Here is a 17,675-nt window from a genome sequence, read left to right on the forward strand (position 1 = left end):
CTGGGAGCTACCAGTTGGTGCAGCTGTCTTTTTTTCTTGGTTCTTCTCTTACAGCTATATTTGATCCCCTGTTTTGTGCTTACTGGATCCCATGCAGGTGTTCGATTTTTAACCTTCTCAGCTAAAGTATCCACAGTCCCACATTATGAAAGCCATCCTATATCAACTAAAGTCCCCTGAGCTAACAAGATTTTCCAAATTTTAGGCTACGGGGGGGGGGGGGGGAGCCTAGGGTGGAACTTTTAAAAAAGAATCCTTTATTATTTTGGGAGCCCTAATTCATGTCAAAGAGACCTTTCTGAACTTGACCAGTGTACTTTGCAGTACAATAACTGAAACTAGACTATTCCATATAATAATAATGTAAATGAATGTGTGCTCACATTTGCACATTGAAATTTGACATTTAATTTCTTAAAAGTACAATTTCCCCTTTTTATATAAAATAACTTTTTTAACTCTTAAAAATAATTTGCTCACTACAGTATTGTCTTATACTTGGACTTAACTGAAGAGGAAAATATTTATTCCTATAGAACATATGACAGGAGAGCTTATAACCGTCATCATACTAATTTCTTCAGTATAGGACCCAAATCAAATTTCCATGTTTTGAACTTTTCCTTTGAACGTATGTGCATATGTTGTACTAGAGCAATCTTTCTAATAAAATATATAGCTTCATCTGTTTAAAAACAAGGTAGCTTTTAATTAATACCCATATTATATTTGGAGAGATTTGGTTATACTCCAGAAGGAAAAGATTAAAAAAAATTAAAAATCACCATGTGAACAGCCATATAAAGCAGGGCTTGCCTATGACATTGTTAAGAACTATACACACATTATTACATGATTTGGGGGACAGCATGCTTTTTCTTTCCAAATGTCCCATTAAAGGAGATAAGAACACACACAGCTATCCAAAACCAAAGCCAAACTAGCATACAACTAGCACTGAATGCAGCTTTCTTCACTTACAGGTCTTGCAGCAGCCATCATTATACATCTGTACAGTGCCTCCATTCTAGGAAAATTAAAAGGGAATATTTCAAGAAAGACTGTGGCCAAAGAAACAATATATCTGAATGATGCATATAAACTAAAAGAAGCAGCCTAACCCCCATTATTTATGAATGAATAAAATTCATTCATTTTATTTATTTTATGTTAACAATTTACATTATGGGAGAATCCAGCCTGCATCTCATAACTTGTATCTCCAGCCTGCATCTCGCATTATAAGACGTAATGCAGCACACTCTCCCTTTGCATAAAAATTATGGCAACAAACAAATTTGGTGCAGCATAAGACACAGTTTTAGTCTTAGGCTTTATGATTGCAAATGGCTGCCATATTTGTGTTGGGATTTGAAGTACTTTTTCAACATTTGAATAGCAGTGCATCACTACGTATCATAGAACCAGGGCCAGCACCAGGTTTGAGTGGGGGCTGGACAAGGTGTTTTCTGTCTACTCCAACAAAGTAAGAACACCAGGAAGTGGAAAGGTGTGTGGCTCACTGTAGGGGCACGCAGCAGCACAGCTCCAACCACTTGAGACGAGAAGTGTGGGGTAAGGCAGGAGCAGCCACTGCCATCTTCCTCAGAAGGCTCCTGGGCTCCAACACAGTGTACATTGGATGCGGAGTTTCAGAGTCACTGAGGATAATACAGATGGTGAAGGGTGCACCTGGTGTGAATGACTCTTCTCTCAGATTTATTTTGTTTTAGTGAACTGGCTCTTCTTAGAGTTCGCACTCATGTGGTGGCCCCAGTTCACACTGAAAGCTATCTATGAGGGGTTGTGTGTTAGATTCTTAATACTTTAATTTTACAGATGGGGAACCTAGGCCAATGTCACCCAAGAGCAATTGAATTAATGCAGGATTGCACTGGGAAAAAATACAACATACAAAGTTTTGATGGATTATATGTAATTTGATTGAACCACAACTTTTAGATTCATAGGGTTTTCAGCATCAGAAGCTGTTTCAGTAGTATATAATCACCTCAACCAATGGTAGTTTGATGTACAAATCTAATAAAAACTGCAAGTCTACTAGTATCTCTAATATTTATTCAGTACTGGTGGTCTAGTAGCATGTCTAATGTTGCATCCAGCATACCTAACTTGAATTCAGTAGTTTGTATTCATACTACTTAGCTCAGAGAAATCCCAATGAAATCAATGGGATTTAGTTCTGATTAGATCTCAGGGCTATCTTCACAGCGCCACATTGGCGTTGCCTCACTCTGAAACCCCGCACTTTCCCTCTCCCAGAGTGGCGTTGGGTAATCCCAATGCTGAGGAGAGGGTGCGGGGTTTCTGGAAGGCTATTGTGTACCGGAAACACTGCCGCCCTTTTCCTGGTGAAAGGCGACCAATCGCCGGTCACCTTCCACCATGCACCACTTCCAGATTGGCCCCAGAGTGACAGCAGACAATGGAACCATTGTATTGACATCACTCTCATTGAAAAAAGTTGGGGTAAACCCACAGCTTTGCGTGATATGTTGGCTGCCAAGCTGCACTTGCATCGTCTAACTGGCGCAGTGCAGATATGCAGCCACCGTGGGGCTTTCCCCGCATATATACAGCCCCATTCATAGGATAACACCGAGTCACAGATTCTGAAGGTTGTGAGCCCTTTGCAGTTTACATCCAAATCTAATCACCTTTTCTGTGATCCAACAATATGCTCTGACATCCATTCCAATAAACAGAGAAAGCAGATCCACAACCACATTCATTCGAGCACATGGATTTAGTCTGTCTCTTAAAGCCAATGGAGTGCCCATGTGAGAAAGCATCAGAAAGAACATGGATTCTGGATCAGGACACTTTATTCCATATATATTTCTTAGGACTATAGCCCTACTCAAGGGAAGTAAGTAGCACTGACTATCTGTATGTGTCACAAGTAAGAAATTTTAAATAAATTTTGAAATTGCGCTATCATAATTCATTTTACAAAAATGAAAATACTAAAATGTGATGGTAGATGTTTTTACCATATTACACACTTACAAGCAGATGCCAAATTTCCAAACAAAAATGTTCCTTTATTTTCTCATTTGCAGATTCAGGGTACAAACCTTTGTACATTCAGTCTCATTAAAGGGTGGGCAAATGACACTGGATCCAAGTACTATTGCACCTATAGCAGTCTTTGCACATTCGTATTTAGTGCAATTTAAGTCCCATGTGCTTCCTTCCTAAAAAAAAAAGGTTAGAAAAGGTTATTCTTTGGGGGAAGGAGGAAATAACTGTTTACAAGATGATAGAAATATGTACTTGGGCTATACATTAGGGTTAAGTGACAACTACTATCAATGTTTTCTGAGAGCCCCAATTTAACTATTTCAACTGCAGTAACTATGATAATCTAACCTAGTTCTCATAGGACATGATTTACAAAAGGGGCAATTCCTGTGAGTACTAACCACTGTTTGTTGCCTTAACACCAGTTAAGATCCCAGACAGAAAGTGAAATCATAGCTTGTGGAACTAAGCCCTGCCCCTCTGATGGCACACCAGGAAAACAAGAAACCAGAAATGTCTATTAGTAATAATGGATGTATCTCTAGTATCACAGGCTGTATGCCTCTCAATACCAGTTGCTGGGAAATATGAGTGAGAGAAGAATGCTGTTGCATTAATCCTAGCTTGCTAAACCACAATTTCCTGCAACATCTGAACTATGAAACTGTGGTTTCACCACTGCTTACAAACTAGGATATTAAGCTAGCATCAGATGGGTTTTTTTCAATCCTCTAAAACTTAAGCCCTATGTTAGCTCACATAAAGTAGGGAAAACACTGTTCAGAGCCGGTTTACAATAAAACAAGATTCTCCAGAATAATTTAATCCAATTTTAGCCCCAGAGATGACTCTTGAAAGGGATTAGACAATTCATATTCTTAACCCGAGAAGCAGATATGAAGAATGCAGTAGATTGGTTTAAACAATGTTTTTCCCTCTGTTCTGCCCTCCTCTTTGTGATCACCTGATTCACTGAAAATGTGTACAGATGGCACATTATTTTCTAGTTTTACTAATGCCCCTTTGGATACAATTATACACAATGTATAAGGTAACTTACGTTGCTTTAAGGTCTGAATTAATATGCGAAACAATTTACAGAATTTCAGGATGTTATAAAGCTGGATCTACATAAACAAAATTCTGATAAACTGTTTATTTTCTACAGTTTTTTTAAAGGGACTTACTTCATACATGACTAAGGTTCCATTACCAGTATAGAAAGTACATGACACATTTATGCAGGAACCACAACAAGAGTGTTGACTAGGAGAAGGAATGTATACTTGGTGCTGTTAAAAGAGAGAGATTTTTTTTTTAAAAAAAAAATATCCATACTGACATCATTATCTTCAAATACATACAGCTAATTATAATCAAGTGCTGGATCTGGCTTTAAACTGCTGTGACAGCAAAATGTTAATAATATGGTTTTCTGTGTGTTTTGTTTGATAATTGTTCTGATACTCATGTGGGTGAAGTAGTATGCTGTCATCCTGTAGGAAGCCTACTGTCATTAGCCACTGCACCTAATAAGGGGGAAAACTTGCTCATGCCTGTCACATACCATATGAATAAAATCTCACCATATGAACAAGGAACCTGCCTTATACTAAGTCAAACAGTTGTCCCATCTAGCTCAGTAGGTGGGTGTCCCATTATGGCAGCCATTTTGTGAATGGGCAGCCACCACATGGAAGCCATTTTGTGAGTGTGCATTACCAAAATTCCAAATGTGCCCACTGACCCCAAAAAAGTTGACTGGCAGTCACTCTCTAGAGTTTCAGAAAGAAGCTTTCCCAGTCACTGGATTGGACCCAAAGGTTCCCTTCTTTTGATGAAGGTCAGAGGAAGGGAACATTTCAATCCAATCCATTGTTCTCGAGTCCTTCAAGCAATAATATACATTTACTATGAAGCAAAACATCATACTAATTGTATGATGCCTACAATTGTTTCATGACATTGCTTACAATCGTTAGGATGGATTTCAAGGCCAATTCTATCCTTCTGTATTATAGTCACTCATTATTTCATGGTTATAGTTTAGCAATACTTACAGCTTCACATTTTTGGGAGCAGTTAACTACTATCAAATCCATGGCATGAAATCCTGTGCTGGGGTCTCTCTCTTGTGAACACTTTGCTGTATAGCAAAGATCTCCATCCAAATATTGAATCATAGACTGACCAGGATTCAATACAGTTACTTCTTGGAATACACAGACATTATCCTTTTCTAATGAAAAAAGTAAATAAATAGACGTGTCAAAATGTTACAAATTAAAAACATTATAATATGTATTTATTTGTTACATTTATATACCGCCCAATAGCAGAAGCTCTCTGGGCGGTTCACAAAAATTAAAACCATAATAAAACAACTAACAGGTTAAAAACACAAATACAAAATACAGTATAAAAAGCACAACCAGGATAAAACCACGCAGCAAAAATTGATATAAGATTAAAATACAGAGTTGGAACAATAAAATTTAAATTTAAGTTAAAATTAAGTGTTAAAATACTGAGAGAATAAAAATCTCTTTTAAAGCTGTAGGAGCTTTCTACACCTAAAAAGCACTGACATTTATTTGGGCCTTTGTTGTAATAATCACACACACACTATTTATAATAATAAAAGAGGATGTATGTCTCTCTGTCCCTCCATCCATCCACACCATAGCACCAAGGCCATGAAATCTGGGAACCTCAAACTTGGTGTGCATGCTAAGTGGACCCTAGGGATGTGAACCTCAGAGTTATTTTGGTTTTGAAATATATTCATTAATTTTAATTAACCTAAATGTGTCCATGTGGTTGAAGTCTGCAATAACATCTTCCGCCTTTAGTGACAACTTCCTGAACCTGCAAAATTATATGCCTGCCCAATTCCTCTGTGGTACGGAAGTCCCTTCAGGAAACGGTGTCAGCAGACCCTTTGCTCAGGGGTCCATACAGGTGCTTCATGGCCGGGTTCATGCGACGGGTGGGCATAGCCTCACTCAGGTAGGATGGGCCCAATGTGTCTGACAGCCATGTTAAGTTTGCTTGAAGGGCTATTCCAACCTGTGCAAAACCAGGTCCATTTGCTAGCTTATATATAAACACACAGTGAAAGAATTATATGTTCAGTTATATTATGACTAAATCCCACTGGAATGTGGTAATTCTGTGAGGAATAAATTCAGGTTGCAGTTTTACCTACAAATCCAGTATGTCTACTTTGTATTTTTAGTTTAAGTTAGACCTTCCAGGCAAAACTAATTATGCCTTTCATACTACACAGTAGTAGCTAAATTTGTGCCCTTTTAAAAAAACTAACTGTATTTCAAATTTCCTTAGATATTTTCTTTATTTTTCAGCATATACCCTGCCATTTAGCTTCAATATGCAGAAACTAATATAAGAATAGCCATGTGAAATAGCTTTGAGAAATATAATATGGCTGAAGATATAAAGCTAGTTAATATAAAATATTTCTCTACCAACAGATCTCTCCTTTTTTCTGCTCTTATTGTCAGCCAAGAATTAATTGAGAACTTTTTTGAGTATAAAGGACAGAGGGATTTATTCCTAAGCAGAAATAAATATTTTTAAAATACACAAATATGAAAAATATTGAAAAGAATCTCACACATACCACAAGTATACTGTGGGCATCCACATGCGCTAGAAGCATTAGCATCCATCCTCTGAACTTCTCCCTGGGATATAAAAAATAACATTTCAGTATTCATGTGTGTCCAATCCTCAGAATGCAATTTCATCTGTAAGAAAATCTTAACTACAAACAAACTACCAAAATTACCAGATAAAACTTACACATTTTAACTGCATCAAAATTATTTTGCCTTTCATGTGCATTACTTTTTCTGTGTATATTTTTTTTATGGATTCTGCCCAGGTTTCGGAGAGCCCTTGGGCAAAGTGTCCTTAGTAAGCCCCTGTTCCCTGCCACTTCTGCAACAAATAATCTGCTTGCTTGCTTGCTTTTTCAGGGCCCAAACTGCACCACAGCCCAATAGGAGAAGGCAAGTGCAGGCTGCTGCTGCTGCTCACTCTTGCAATATGGGAGGGGCTGTGGCTCAATGGTAGAACACCGGCTTTGGGTGCAAAAGGTCCCAGGTTCAATCCCTTGCATTGCTATACAAGGCTGGAAAAAATCCTGCCTGAAACCCTGAAGAGCAGCTGCCAGTTGGTGTTGACAATACTGTGATGGATGGGCCAAGCGACTGACTCACTATAAGGCAGATTCCTATGTTCTAGTGCTGCAAACGTAGGGAAGGCAGGAAAACAGGCAGTGGCTGTTTGGAAGGGCAACAGGAGTCGGCAGTGGGAACCTTAGTGTGGAATTGAGCCTTAACAAGGGTATGGACTGGCCCAAGACATTTTGTTTCCTGAGGCAGAGCAGCAAATGAGGTCCCCCTAAAGTCAAGGTGTATCGGATCCAGAGCCAGACCCATTATTTTGCCACCTGAGGCAGAAAATCCCACAAACACCTCTCCCCCTGCCTGGCACTAAAAAAGATGACAACAACAATATTACACTGCATATTGTAATATGCAACCAGGAGGGCACCAGGTTGGGGAAGGGCTGCTCTAAACAAAAAAAGAAGTAGGTGGCTCTAAGTTGTTCGTCATCGGTTTTCCACAACCCCACAGTCACCTCTGCATATCCTATTCTCCATCCTGTCCTCATGGTTTATCTGCTTTGGCAGAATGAGAATTTCACTGGTCCTTTCTGCCTCCTTAGGGAGGATGTGGTGTTAAGGCTGGTGAACCTTAACTCCCAATTTCCCCACTTTTTGGTGCTTGGTGGAAAAGTGTACGTCCTTAACGTTGTTTCATAAACCGTAGGTTTTTTGTTCATTGAATTTATTTGTATCCCACCTTTTGCTGAATAGCCCTCAGTTTGCTACCCTTTCATGACACCCAAAATCAGCTCCCTGAGATGGTCATCTCTGAGGTGGTCACTCTGCCTAATAGTAAAAACAGCCCTAGCATTGCCCAACAGTGCCAAACCCTGTTGCCAGCTCTGCTGATTCTAAAAACTACACAGGTCACTTGTTTGTTGTCCTCATATCTTCATGAGTTCAGTACTAACATATATGATTAAGCATGTACCACATTGTGCTATGCACTATGCACTCCTTACATTATGTGGAGGAAAGTATGACAGACAAATCAACATTGTATCATAGTGATAGATGGGTTTAATCAGGCATTTTCCAGGTCACAGAAACTATTTGTGTAAAGCCAAGTTGGAAAAATGGAATAAAAGCAGTTTGTTTGAAAGCTCATATATTACAAAAGTCAGCATAATTTCCTAGTTTTAAAAGTGTATATATTTTTCTGAACAAGTCTACATTCTTACAGATAATGAGAATGCTCATAAAATTCAAGGTTTGTTGGCAAGTGAAATTACGGTAGGGATAACATTTTAAGTCATAGTGTTTTTGTGGATAACGTTAGTGCTGGTCTTCAGACGGGGCGGAAATCATGTTTCCTTACCGTCGCTTCCCCACACACACACTTCTGTCGCATGATACTTCCTCTTTCTTCACACCAGGGGAAGAAAGAGGAAGTAAACTATGACCACATGGCCTATTCAGTGGCCGTTTTTATCGCACCACTTTTCCTGCACGCAGCAGGAAATGGCGGCACATTCTGTTTCAAAAAAACCCAAACAGATTTAAAGGGGTCTATTTTGTGATGGAAAGAAGGAGCAGGAGATGCATGGGAAGCGGACGTCGTCATCAAAAGGACCCGCGAACATCCAAAAGTGGGGAGTAACGAGCGTGTGATAAAATTCTCGTCTGATGACGCTCAGTATCTCTTTTCTTATAAGTCGGGGGGGGGGACTTGTCCAGTGACTCCAGTATATGGGAATTCATGCAAGGTTGGCGCGCAAGTCATTTTGTCGCCTGAGGCAGAAAATAAAAATGGTGCTTCTTAGTGTGTATGTGTGTGTGTGTGTGTAAATAAAATGGCTGTTCTTTAAGAGAAACTGCTACCTAGGGCCATCCAAAGTAGAGTGACCATCATAGGTAGCGTGAGGTGACTGGTGGGAGATGCTGGATGGTAGGGAGTAGTGATGAGGTACTGGAGGAAAGTAGTGTGTGCCCCATGGGGCTTGTTCTGTACACCCTAACTTAACCTCCTGGCTTCAAGTGCTGTGGAGGACATTGTCCTGTCGTGAATGTTGAATTAAGATTCAACTGCCAGTCCAGTCAACTTCTCTGCATGGAAGGGGGAGGGCACCATCTTGTCCATCATCTCAGGCAGCAAACTGTCTTGGGCTGATTCTGCTGAAACCTGAGTCAGTTGCCTCTCTCGCTCTTCCTCTCTCTTCTTGTTTCTTTCAACCAAGCCCTTCAAATTTTTATCACCTTTTGCATTTGACACTTAACCTTGGCTTCCTTGTTGAGATATTCCTCACATTGACTTTGCTTGACCTTATGGATGGACTACCCTTGCTGCCTGACCTTGTGGATGGACGACCTTTACAACACCACAGCTTCTTTGGCAAGTGCTTCCAAAGTACTGCTACTGCCACTTCTCCCTGGTTCTGTCAGAATTCACTGCACCCTACACAGTTGACACAAGCATATCCTTCACATATCCTACATAGTCATCATATTATGACTACTATATGTGATGGTAATAGAGATGACCGCCTCAGAAAAGCCACAAAATAAAAAAGGAGAATAAGAACTTTTATATTGTTACTAAATTATATCCAAATCAACCATTTCTTACCACTTTACAAGCTGGTACAGAAGCATTTTCACAGTCACATTCTGGAAAGACAGACAGACAGACAGACACAAGATGAATACAACATCATCAGTGAGAAAAAATGCCTTTAGTTGCTAATTCAAGTAATTAGGAGAAAAGCAAATGGCAGATACCACAGCTCCAGTCTGGACAGCAATGTCCAGGTACTCTTTTCTTCACCAATTTCATATCAACAGAACAATTCAGAACAGGCAAGCGACAGAGATTCTCATCACAGACTGCAGAAAGAGAAATGTTGTGATGAAAAAATTATTTCCACAATTCCACAGGAAAATTAGTTAAACATACATGACTTTTCAGTATTACATTATTATTTCTGGTCATCTTGAATTAATGGCTCAGGAGCTAAAGAGATACCTTAATGTGGAAGAGATTGGATATGCCAATGTGGGCTTTTTGACCTCCTGTGTCGTACTGTAACCACTTTTGAAAGTCACCTTCCCCCAGCTTCAAAATCATTTTGCTATATAGCACAAGAGGCTGTTGTTTGGAACTGGCCGCAATGTTCTTTAGGTTTGGCTGTGGTTGATATGATGCATGGAATATCATGAAGTGGCTAGAGTATTTATTTATTATTTAAACATTTATATCCCACCCTATATCAATAAGATCTCAGGGCGTTGTACCAGGTTGGGTGGCTATAAAACTAGGTTCAAATCTTTGCATAGCTTCGCAGTTTCCTAAGTGACCTTGCATAAGACACTATTACCCAGGCAGAATTGTAAAGCTAAAGAGGGTTATTGAGAAGATAAAACATTACTCTGTGATCTTTGGTGGAAGGAAGGAACATAAATCGAATGGATGATGACTTTATAAATATGTATTTACAAGTACAAGCACGAGACATACAACTGGCATCTGATATTCCTATAAGATTTTAGCCCTACTCAGGCATTCAAAAGTTTAAGTCTGGCCTCCTCTCCATCCCAACCTACTTGGGCTGAGTGGGTAGATCTAAAGGGAGATTGTAACTGCTTTCAGTTTACTGTTTGAACAGAATGCTGGATTAGATGGACCCTTGGATTGATCCAGCATGGTTTATCTTAGGTTCTTATGTGATCGAGAAGCTTAATCTGGTGTCCCGACAACCTTCCTGTTCATCAAGGGAAGGTTGGAAGTGGAAGAGTTGGTTCAGCACATCCAGCCCCTGCATATTAAATTGTTGAACACCTGCATAGAGCTAAAGATGGACATTTTTCTGCCTCTTCCCAATATGCATTTTCAGAACTCAAGAAAAGTAAACACATTTCACACTGATCCCGTTGCACTGGCAACTGCAATAGTCATTGAAAGATACAAAAACTAAAAACAAAACAGCTTAACATATAATAAACTTATAATAACAAAGCAAAGCTTACCACAGTGGTAACGAGGGCAACAGTAGTGTGTAGTACTGAGATCTACAGTGAGCATTTCCCCTTCATTACATAATGGAATAGGCTCAATGCAGGATTCACAAACTGCAAGAGAAAATAAATACCAAGTTAAATACATTAAATTATTTTCATGCCATTTCTATAATGTTTAGGTTTATATAGTTCAACTGTCTTAATAAATTGAAACTTTTGACTAGTTTAAAAAAGCAACCTGATTTTCAAAGGCTACTGCACGATAGAATTACTTTGAGGACTAAATCCAAATAATTCCTTGTAGTTCTACAATTGTTCAGAGTTGCACCAGGAAGGGCCTAAGGATATGTAGATCAGATGCCAATTACAGATTACCTTTTTCTCAGAGCTAATTCATTACTTTTTAAACTCAAATACAAAAGATACCTGAATTTAAATGACAATATATAGGGCTTCCCCACATGGGGCTTTTATCTTATGTTTAAGGCTGGTTACATGTCCTTTATATGATGTCAACCTCCAATGCCTCTCTCATGTTTTCTGAGCATTTCTGTGGCTTAATTTGAAATGGAAATAGGGAGTTAACAAAAAGATCCACTTTCAGTTGGTCTAAATTTGTCTATGAAAAGAATAAGTGGTGCTATATAATAACAGCGTCATCTAGTGGCTGTGTAATGAAACATATAGAACTCTCAAATAAACGGGGAAAAGGGCAAGAGGACGCTTTTGTAAAGGGCTGATCTTCATCCCGTAAAGAATCTGGAAGCAGAAGCAGTGGCAAAATCGCAGGACAAAAAGCCTTAGTGCAGAGAAGCCCATAAACCTGGTGCTCTCAGTTGAAGATGGTATCTGCATGCTTATATGGCCAAGTTTTCAAAAGCAAGGTCAGAAGTCAGTATCCAATCCCTTTTCAAGGATGACTTATTTATAATTAAGGAAAAACCCAGCCATTAAAATGCACGTGGGTCATTTTCTCTTTTAAAATTGGAAGTATTCTGTAACAAAGCTTTTTAAAAAGTAAAATAGATATTTTGGAATTGTCTGCTTCCCCATAGACTTGTCAACATGATCCAAGACTTGATCCAACCCCAGCTGAGACCCCCCTCCCTCCTGCTACCAACTGTCTCTGGAGAGGCCACCAGTGAGGGAGGAAGCAGCAGCCAGGCACCTCTCCACCGTGCCTGGGTCCAGCTCCAGCTGAAAGCCCCCTCCCTCCTGCTACCAACTGTTGCTGCAGAGGCCACCAGTGAGGGAGGAAGCAGCAGCCAGGCACCTCTCCACCGTGCCTGGGTCCAGCTCCAGCTGAGATCCCCCTCCCTCCTGCTACCAACTGTCTCTGCAGAGGCCACCAGTGAGGGAGGAAGCAGCAGCCAGGCACCTCTCCACCGTGCCTGGGTCCAGCTCCAGCTGAAAGCCCCCTCCCTCCTGCTACCAACTGTTGCTGCAGAGGCCACCAGTGAGGGAGGAAGCAGCAGCCAGGCACCTCTCCACTGTGCCTGGGTCCAGCTCCAGCTGAGAGCCCCCTCCCTCCTGCTACCAACTGTCTCTGCAGAGGCCACCAGTGAGGGAGGAAGCAGCAGCCAGGCACCTCTCCACCGTGCCTGGGTCCAGCTCCAGCTGAGAGCCCCCTCCCTCCTGCTGTCAACTGTAACTGCTGAACTTTGCAACTAAAATTGTAGTGCCTGAATTTGCTTTCCTTTCCCCCCTCCTCCTCCTCCTCCCTCCCAATCCCCTTTCCTTTTGTGTCATGTCTTTTAGATTGTAAGCCTGTGGGCAGGGACTGTCAAGAAATACTTTTGTAAGCCGCCATGAGAGCCTTTTTTGGCTGAATGGCGGCATAAAAATCCTTAAATAAATAAAAATAAATAAAATAAACATGAGAATGGTTCCTTACCACATAGATAGGAGAAACAGCAAGGATCCTCCTGTTTTACTTCAACAATAAACTGGTCTTCTCTGCATTCTGGACGGGAAGTATTGGGGCATGCTGATGGATTGCATTCTGAATAAAAACCAAAACAGTTTCGCTAGTAAAATGCAACTCATTATTTTTGTTGTTGTAAATTGGGATGCGCAACCTGTTTGGCCCTGAGAGCCACATTGGATGGCACCAGGGGGGCGCACATGTGCATGTACATCCCCTCTTTCTCTTGCACCCACACATGTACGTACAGCGTTTCTTGCTAATGGTAGCAAGGGAATCCGTTCCTTATCTATGATCTCTCAGCAGAGATTAGAGATAAGGAAGAGATTCCTTTGGCAGAACTAGCAAAGAAAACCTCCAGGCAGTGCTGCCATAACTTTTTCAGAAATGGCAGATATGGGGTAAGAGGTGCTGGTGGGTCGCCAGAAATAGCTTGGCGCATGAGCCACACTTTTGGCAACCCGTTTTAAATTCTCAAAAGATGTATATCTAGAGGAATCTAATCATTTCAATTTATCACTTACCACATCGATACTGAGGGCAGCAGGAAGAAGGACTGTATCCCACTACCAACTTCTCAGCACTTTTACACGTTGGAGTAGCAGGGTCACATCCAGTCATGTTGCATTCTAAAAATAAAAAAGTAAATACTAAATCAGTATAGTACTATCTAACTTCACCATACACACAAAGTGGAAAAGCCAAAGCATTTATTCATAACTTCAAGCAGTTACAGTTAATTAGAAGATTCAAGTACTGAACCAGCTGTTCTTTTTGCAATCCATTTCCTTTGAGGAGGATGTTCCAAATAAAAATGGATTTAACATTATTGATGTCTAATATTGTATCCAGGTTTATTATTTATTAGATGAGTTCAGTCAAAAAGAGTCCAAGCAGGCCTTTCGGTTGGTCTCTTTGGAGAGCAAACCCCTGGCTCCTAAACAGCATCTGTGGGGCAATAGGATTGTTTGTTTTCCTGGCTACAAGGTCAGAGCCCTGGCTAAGAGGTCAGGGCCATTGTTCCAACCTTGTAGCCAGGAAACCGTGTTCTTCACCTTTGCCTCTTCTCCCTCATAGCCAGTGCAGGGAAAACTGTGCCGGCTACTTCTCCATGCTCAGTAATCAGAGCTCAGAGATGGGAGAAGGGGGCATTCCTGGGGGCAGAGAGGGGAGGAGACTAGGGTACTGGGCGTCTGACACTTCCTACGACCACCCCATCCTCCTTCCCTCCTGCTCAAAAGCACCGCTGCTAGATGGGCGAAATCGCCCATCCAGAAGAAATGCAGGGTGGGTGGAGAGTGGAGGCAAAGGTTTCCTCCACACTCCAGCTGCCCTGCACTGGATACTTGGCAGCCTCTGAGTTTGGGGGCTGCTGACTACCTTCATAGGCTTGCACCCTTATTGTCCTTAATTTTGGGGATGCGGAGTTCATGAGAGAGCTTGGGCAGTTCATGAGGGTGTGTGACTAGGTGGGCGTTTGGTCCCCGACTTCCCTCCCCACCTATTGCTCGGTTGAGTGTGGATTGGACATTTCCACCACAGCTCAGAAGAGGGCCTTTTCATGCCCACAGCCAGGCTCAGAACCTTAGCAGGGACATGCTGACGTTTTTCTCCAAAACTTTAACAATGAAAATGGTCTTCTCTTTAACACAAGCAATAAGCCAAATATTTTATTTCCATTGTAAGCTCCGTGCAGATAAATTCCTATCAACTAGCTGTTACCTACCACAGACTTTCTTTGGACAGCAAGCTCGTTCTTCAATGACATTCATAATCACTTCACCCTCCCGCTCACATTTCGGAGGTGGCCCTTGATGGCAGTCAGGCTCTATAGCAATAATGCTCCCATTCTCCAAGCACTTGTACATGCAGCATCCTTTACTGGAGCCATTCCAAACCTCTCCAGCAGAACGGGGATGCCCTTCATTGTCAGTGCAGGCTACGAATGAAAAACATCACATCCCTCTCATATCCAGAAAAAAAGCTGTGGTATAGCTACGTTAATATAAACCATATCTGTTTAGAAATATTAAGGAATTGATCTATGCAACTTCAACTTAAAATATTTTCATTTTTTCCCTAGATCACCTTTGGGGGTTGTTCTTTGAAAACTATAAATTCCATGTCCAACCTGCTGTTGTATTCTAATAGTTCCGGCATTTCCTTGTTTTGAGTTGTGAAGAGATTAGTCCCTAGAGGGCCCCAGGTGGAAAGAAGAGGGGCAGGGAGAATGAGGGGAAAAGGAGGATGTGAAGAAAAAAGAAAGAGGTAGGAAATAAGGGTTTGGAAATAAAGTGAAGTTCTGTTTACATCCAAACGTTGTTTCTGGGTCCTCCTTACTGACAAGCAAATACATAACCTGCCTTCCTGACTAGGAACTGTATACATAGGAATTTATATTTCTGCCTGTATTTGCCTTGTGGTTCAATGAAAGAAACTGATATGTTTTTATGAACCATGTGAAAATTAAGAATTGCTTTACTAGTATAGTCTAAATACCATCTAATTCAGCATGTTCCCAGCAGTTAAATACCTCTTGGGCATGAAAATGTCCAAAGCATCTTGCATTCAGAGAGATACACCTTCTAAAAGCATCTCTACATTAAGGGAAATTGTGTTTTTACCCAGGGCTTTTGGGCTTCCTAGTTCTTTGGCATGACTCTTATGGGCTGCATTACATGGGAGGAGAGGAGAAACAAGAGAATTGAACTGAATACTTCCCCTCCGTTCAGTTCCCTTGAGTTTTATTGAGATAGCACCATCTAGTGGAGGAAGTTCCTGCTGTTTCCTGGCTATTACTACTTTAAAAGTGGTTCTTTCCCCCCCCCCCCATGATTTCCAGAGTATTCCGTGGGAGACATCCTGGTTGTTGATGACATCATCAAATCAACCTTCCATGAATGGCCAATCATGAGCGCACAATACATTGCTCATTTTGAGGCGCCCTAAGAAATACAACTTCAGAGGCTGACTTTTATCTTTCCAAGAACTGTTCAGATCATTAACTGAAAAAAGTCTAACCAGCTTGACCCCATGCCCATATGACTGTGATTATAGCACACAGACTGAGATCTACTACCTACCCTTGTCTCCTTTGTAGAGTTTGACTTATTGTAACACAAAAACAAACACCTGACCTGAAGATATTGTATGAATAATCTTATTGGGTAGCCTTCAGTTAGTCTTCAAATACTATTTTAATACTGTTTCACCTTGGTGCACAGGAATTATGAAGCCACCACTTCAAAATCACCATTATGAATATCACAATAGCAGGAATCCCATAATACTATTGCAAGCTCTAAAACAGTAAATGTTGCAAACATATGAATATTAACTTGGGAATAAGACCCATTGACCTCAGTGGGATTTATTTATTTATTTATTACATTTTTATACCACCCAATAGCCGAAGCTCTCTGGGCAGTTCACAAAAACTGAATACTTCTGAGTAAACAAGTAAAGGATTGCACTGGTGCTCATTTTAAAACCTATAGCTGGAGAATAGCTGTTCCGGCTGCACCCATTGGAAAATACAAAAACTAGAGGTACTTTGGACTTATTTCTTCAATTCTAAGACACACTTTTTTCCCCATATAAACATCTCTAAAAATGGGGTGCGTCTTAGAATCGCGGGTGTGTTTATTATTTCTTAGAATCAACGTTTTTTTTCTGTTGGTAGTAGTGAAATTAGTGTGTGTCTTGCAATCGATGGTGTCTAAGAATCAAAGAAATATGGTAATTTCATACTACTTGGATAAGCAGAAGACGAAGATAGAAACCATTCCTCTGACCCACCAGAAAGCAAGCCTGCTTGGGGCCTAATAGGCAGAAATGTGCTTAAATAGCTATAGGTTTACTCACCACATTTTTCTTCTGGAATGCAGAGGTCAGAGTCTGTTCTATGAAGGATGGTCCCATTTTTGCAAACACAGTCTTCTCTTAAGTAGGAACATGGCGATTCTTCATAGAACCATTTATTTAGGCATGTTTTGGCAGCACAAGGTTGCACACAAGGCTGGTATTCTTTCCCATCAGGACAACTGAGTGCTACATGTCACACACATATAGAAAGAAACAAAAATTGACAGTATTTTCTTATTTTCATTGAAAAACATGGCGATAATAAGAAATGTATCGTATGTGACACAGCATAAATTAGCTAAATTATCTGTTTAATCAGGTCTTTCCCATAATAGATCTTGATATAACTCAGAGAAGGCTGAAGCTGGAAGGCTTTCAAACTGAAATTCTAGCTATCAAAGGAGAAAATATGAGTATGATAAAAAGGGCATGAGTGATGGACACAAGTATTAGAAAACTCTTTTGCATGGTTAGTCCACAAGACAAAATCTCCTAGGTCCACTTTTTATTAAAGCTGTCCCTGAACAATCCTATCATCATCTTATCTGCTATTCAAATGCCATTTGCAGTCACTCTTGCCATTGTTACTCTCACTCTACACACACACACACATCTCGCTCACTAACGTAATCAGCAAAACCTCTGATCAGGCACCATATTTCATGTGTATCTTGTTCAGCACCTAGCATGCTG

The 17,675-nt window shown here is 40.6% G+C and overlaps 1 protein-coding gene across 1 annotated transcript in view; it reads right to left on the reverse strand.

The window, feature by feature from the left end:
• The window catches only part of OTOGL (otogelin like), a 107,113-nt gene that overhangs the window by 7,618 nt on the left and 81,820 nt on the right, over positions 1 to 17,675 (reverse strand). The window contains exons 46-57 of the mRNA XM_063134987.1: positions 16,983 to 17,168; positions 14,845 to 15,057; positions 13,643 to 13,747; positions 13,089 to 13,196; positions 11,204 to 11,305; positions 9,959 to 10,063; positions 9,807 to 9,847; positions 6,689 to 6,752; positions 5,106 to 5,284; positions 4,233 to 4,337; positions 3,099 to 3,218; positions 982 to 1,027 (exon numbers count right to left, since the gene is read on the reverse strand). Of these exons, the coding sequence (XP_062991057.1) occupies positions 982 to 1,027; positions 3,099 to 3,218; positions 4,233 to 4,337; positions 5,106 to 5,284; positions 6,689 to 6,752; positions 9,807 to 9,847; positions 9,959 to 10,063; positions 11,204 to 11,305; positions 13,089 to 13,196; positions 13,643 to 13,747; positions 14,845 to 15,057; positions 16,983 to 17,168 (1,374 nt within the window). The remainder of the gene's footprint in view (positions 1 to 981; positions 1,028 to 3,098; positions 3,219 to 4,232; positions 4,338 to 5,105; positions 5,285 to 6,688; positions 6,753 to 9,806; positions 9,848 to 9,958; positions 10,064 to 11,203; positions 11,306 to 13,088; positions 13,197 to 13,642; positions 13,748 to 14,844; positions 15,058 to 16,982; positions 17,169 to 17,675) is intronic.

This window comes from Elgaria multicarinata, chromosome 9 (genome assembly GCF_023053635.1).
Source record: "Elgaria multicarinata webbii isolate HBS135686 ecotype San Diego chromosome 9, rElgMul1.1.pri, whole genome shotgun sequence".
Lineage (NCBI taxonomy): Eukaryota > Metazoa > Chordata > Lepidosauria > Squamata > Anguidae > Elgaria > Elgaria multicarinata.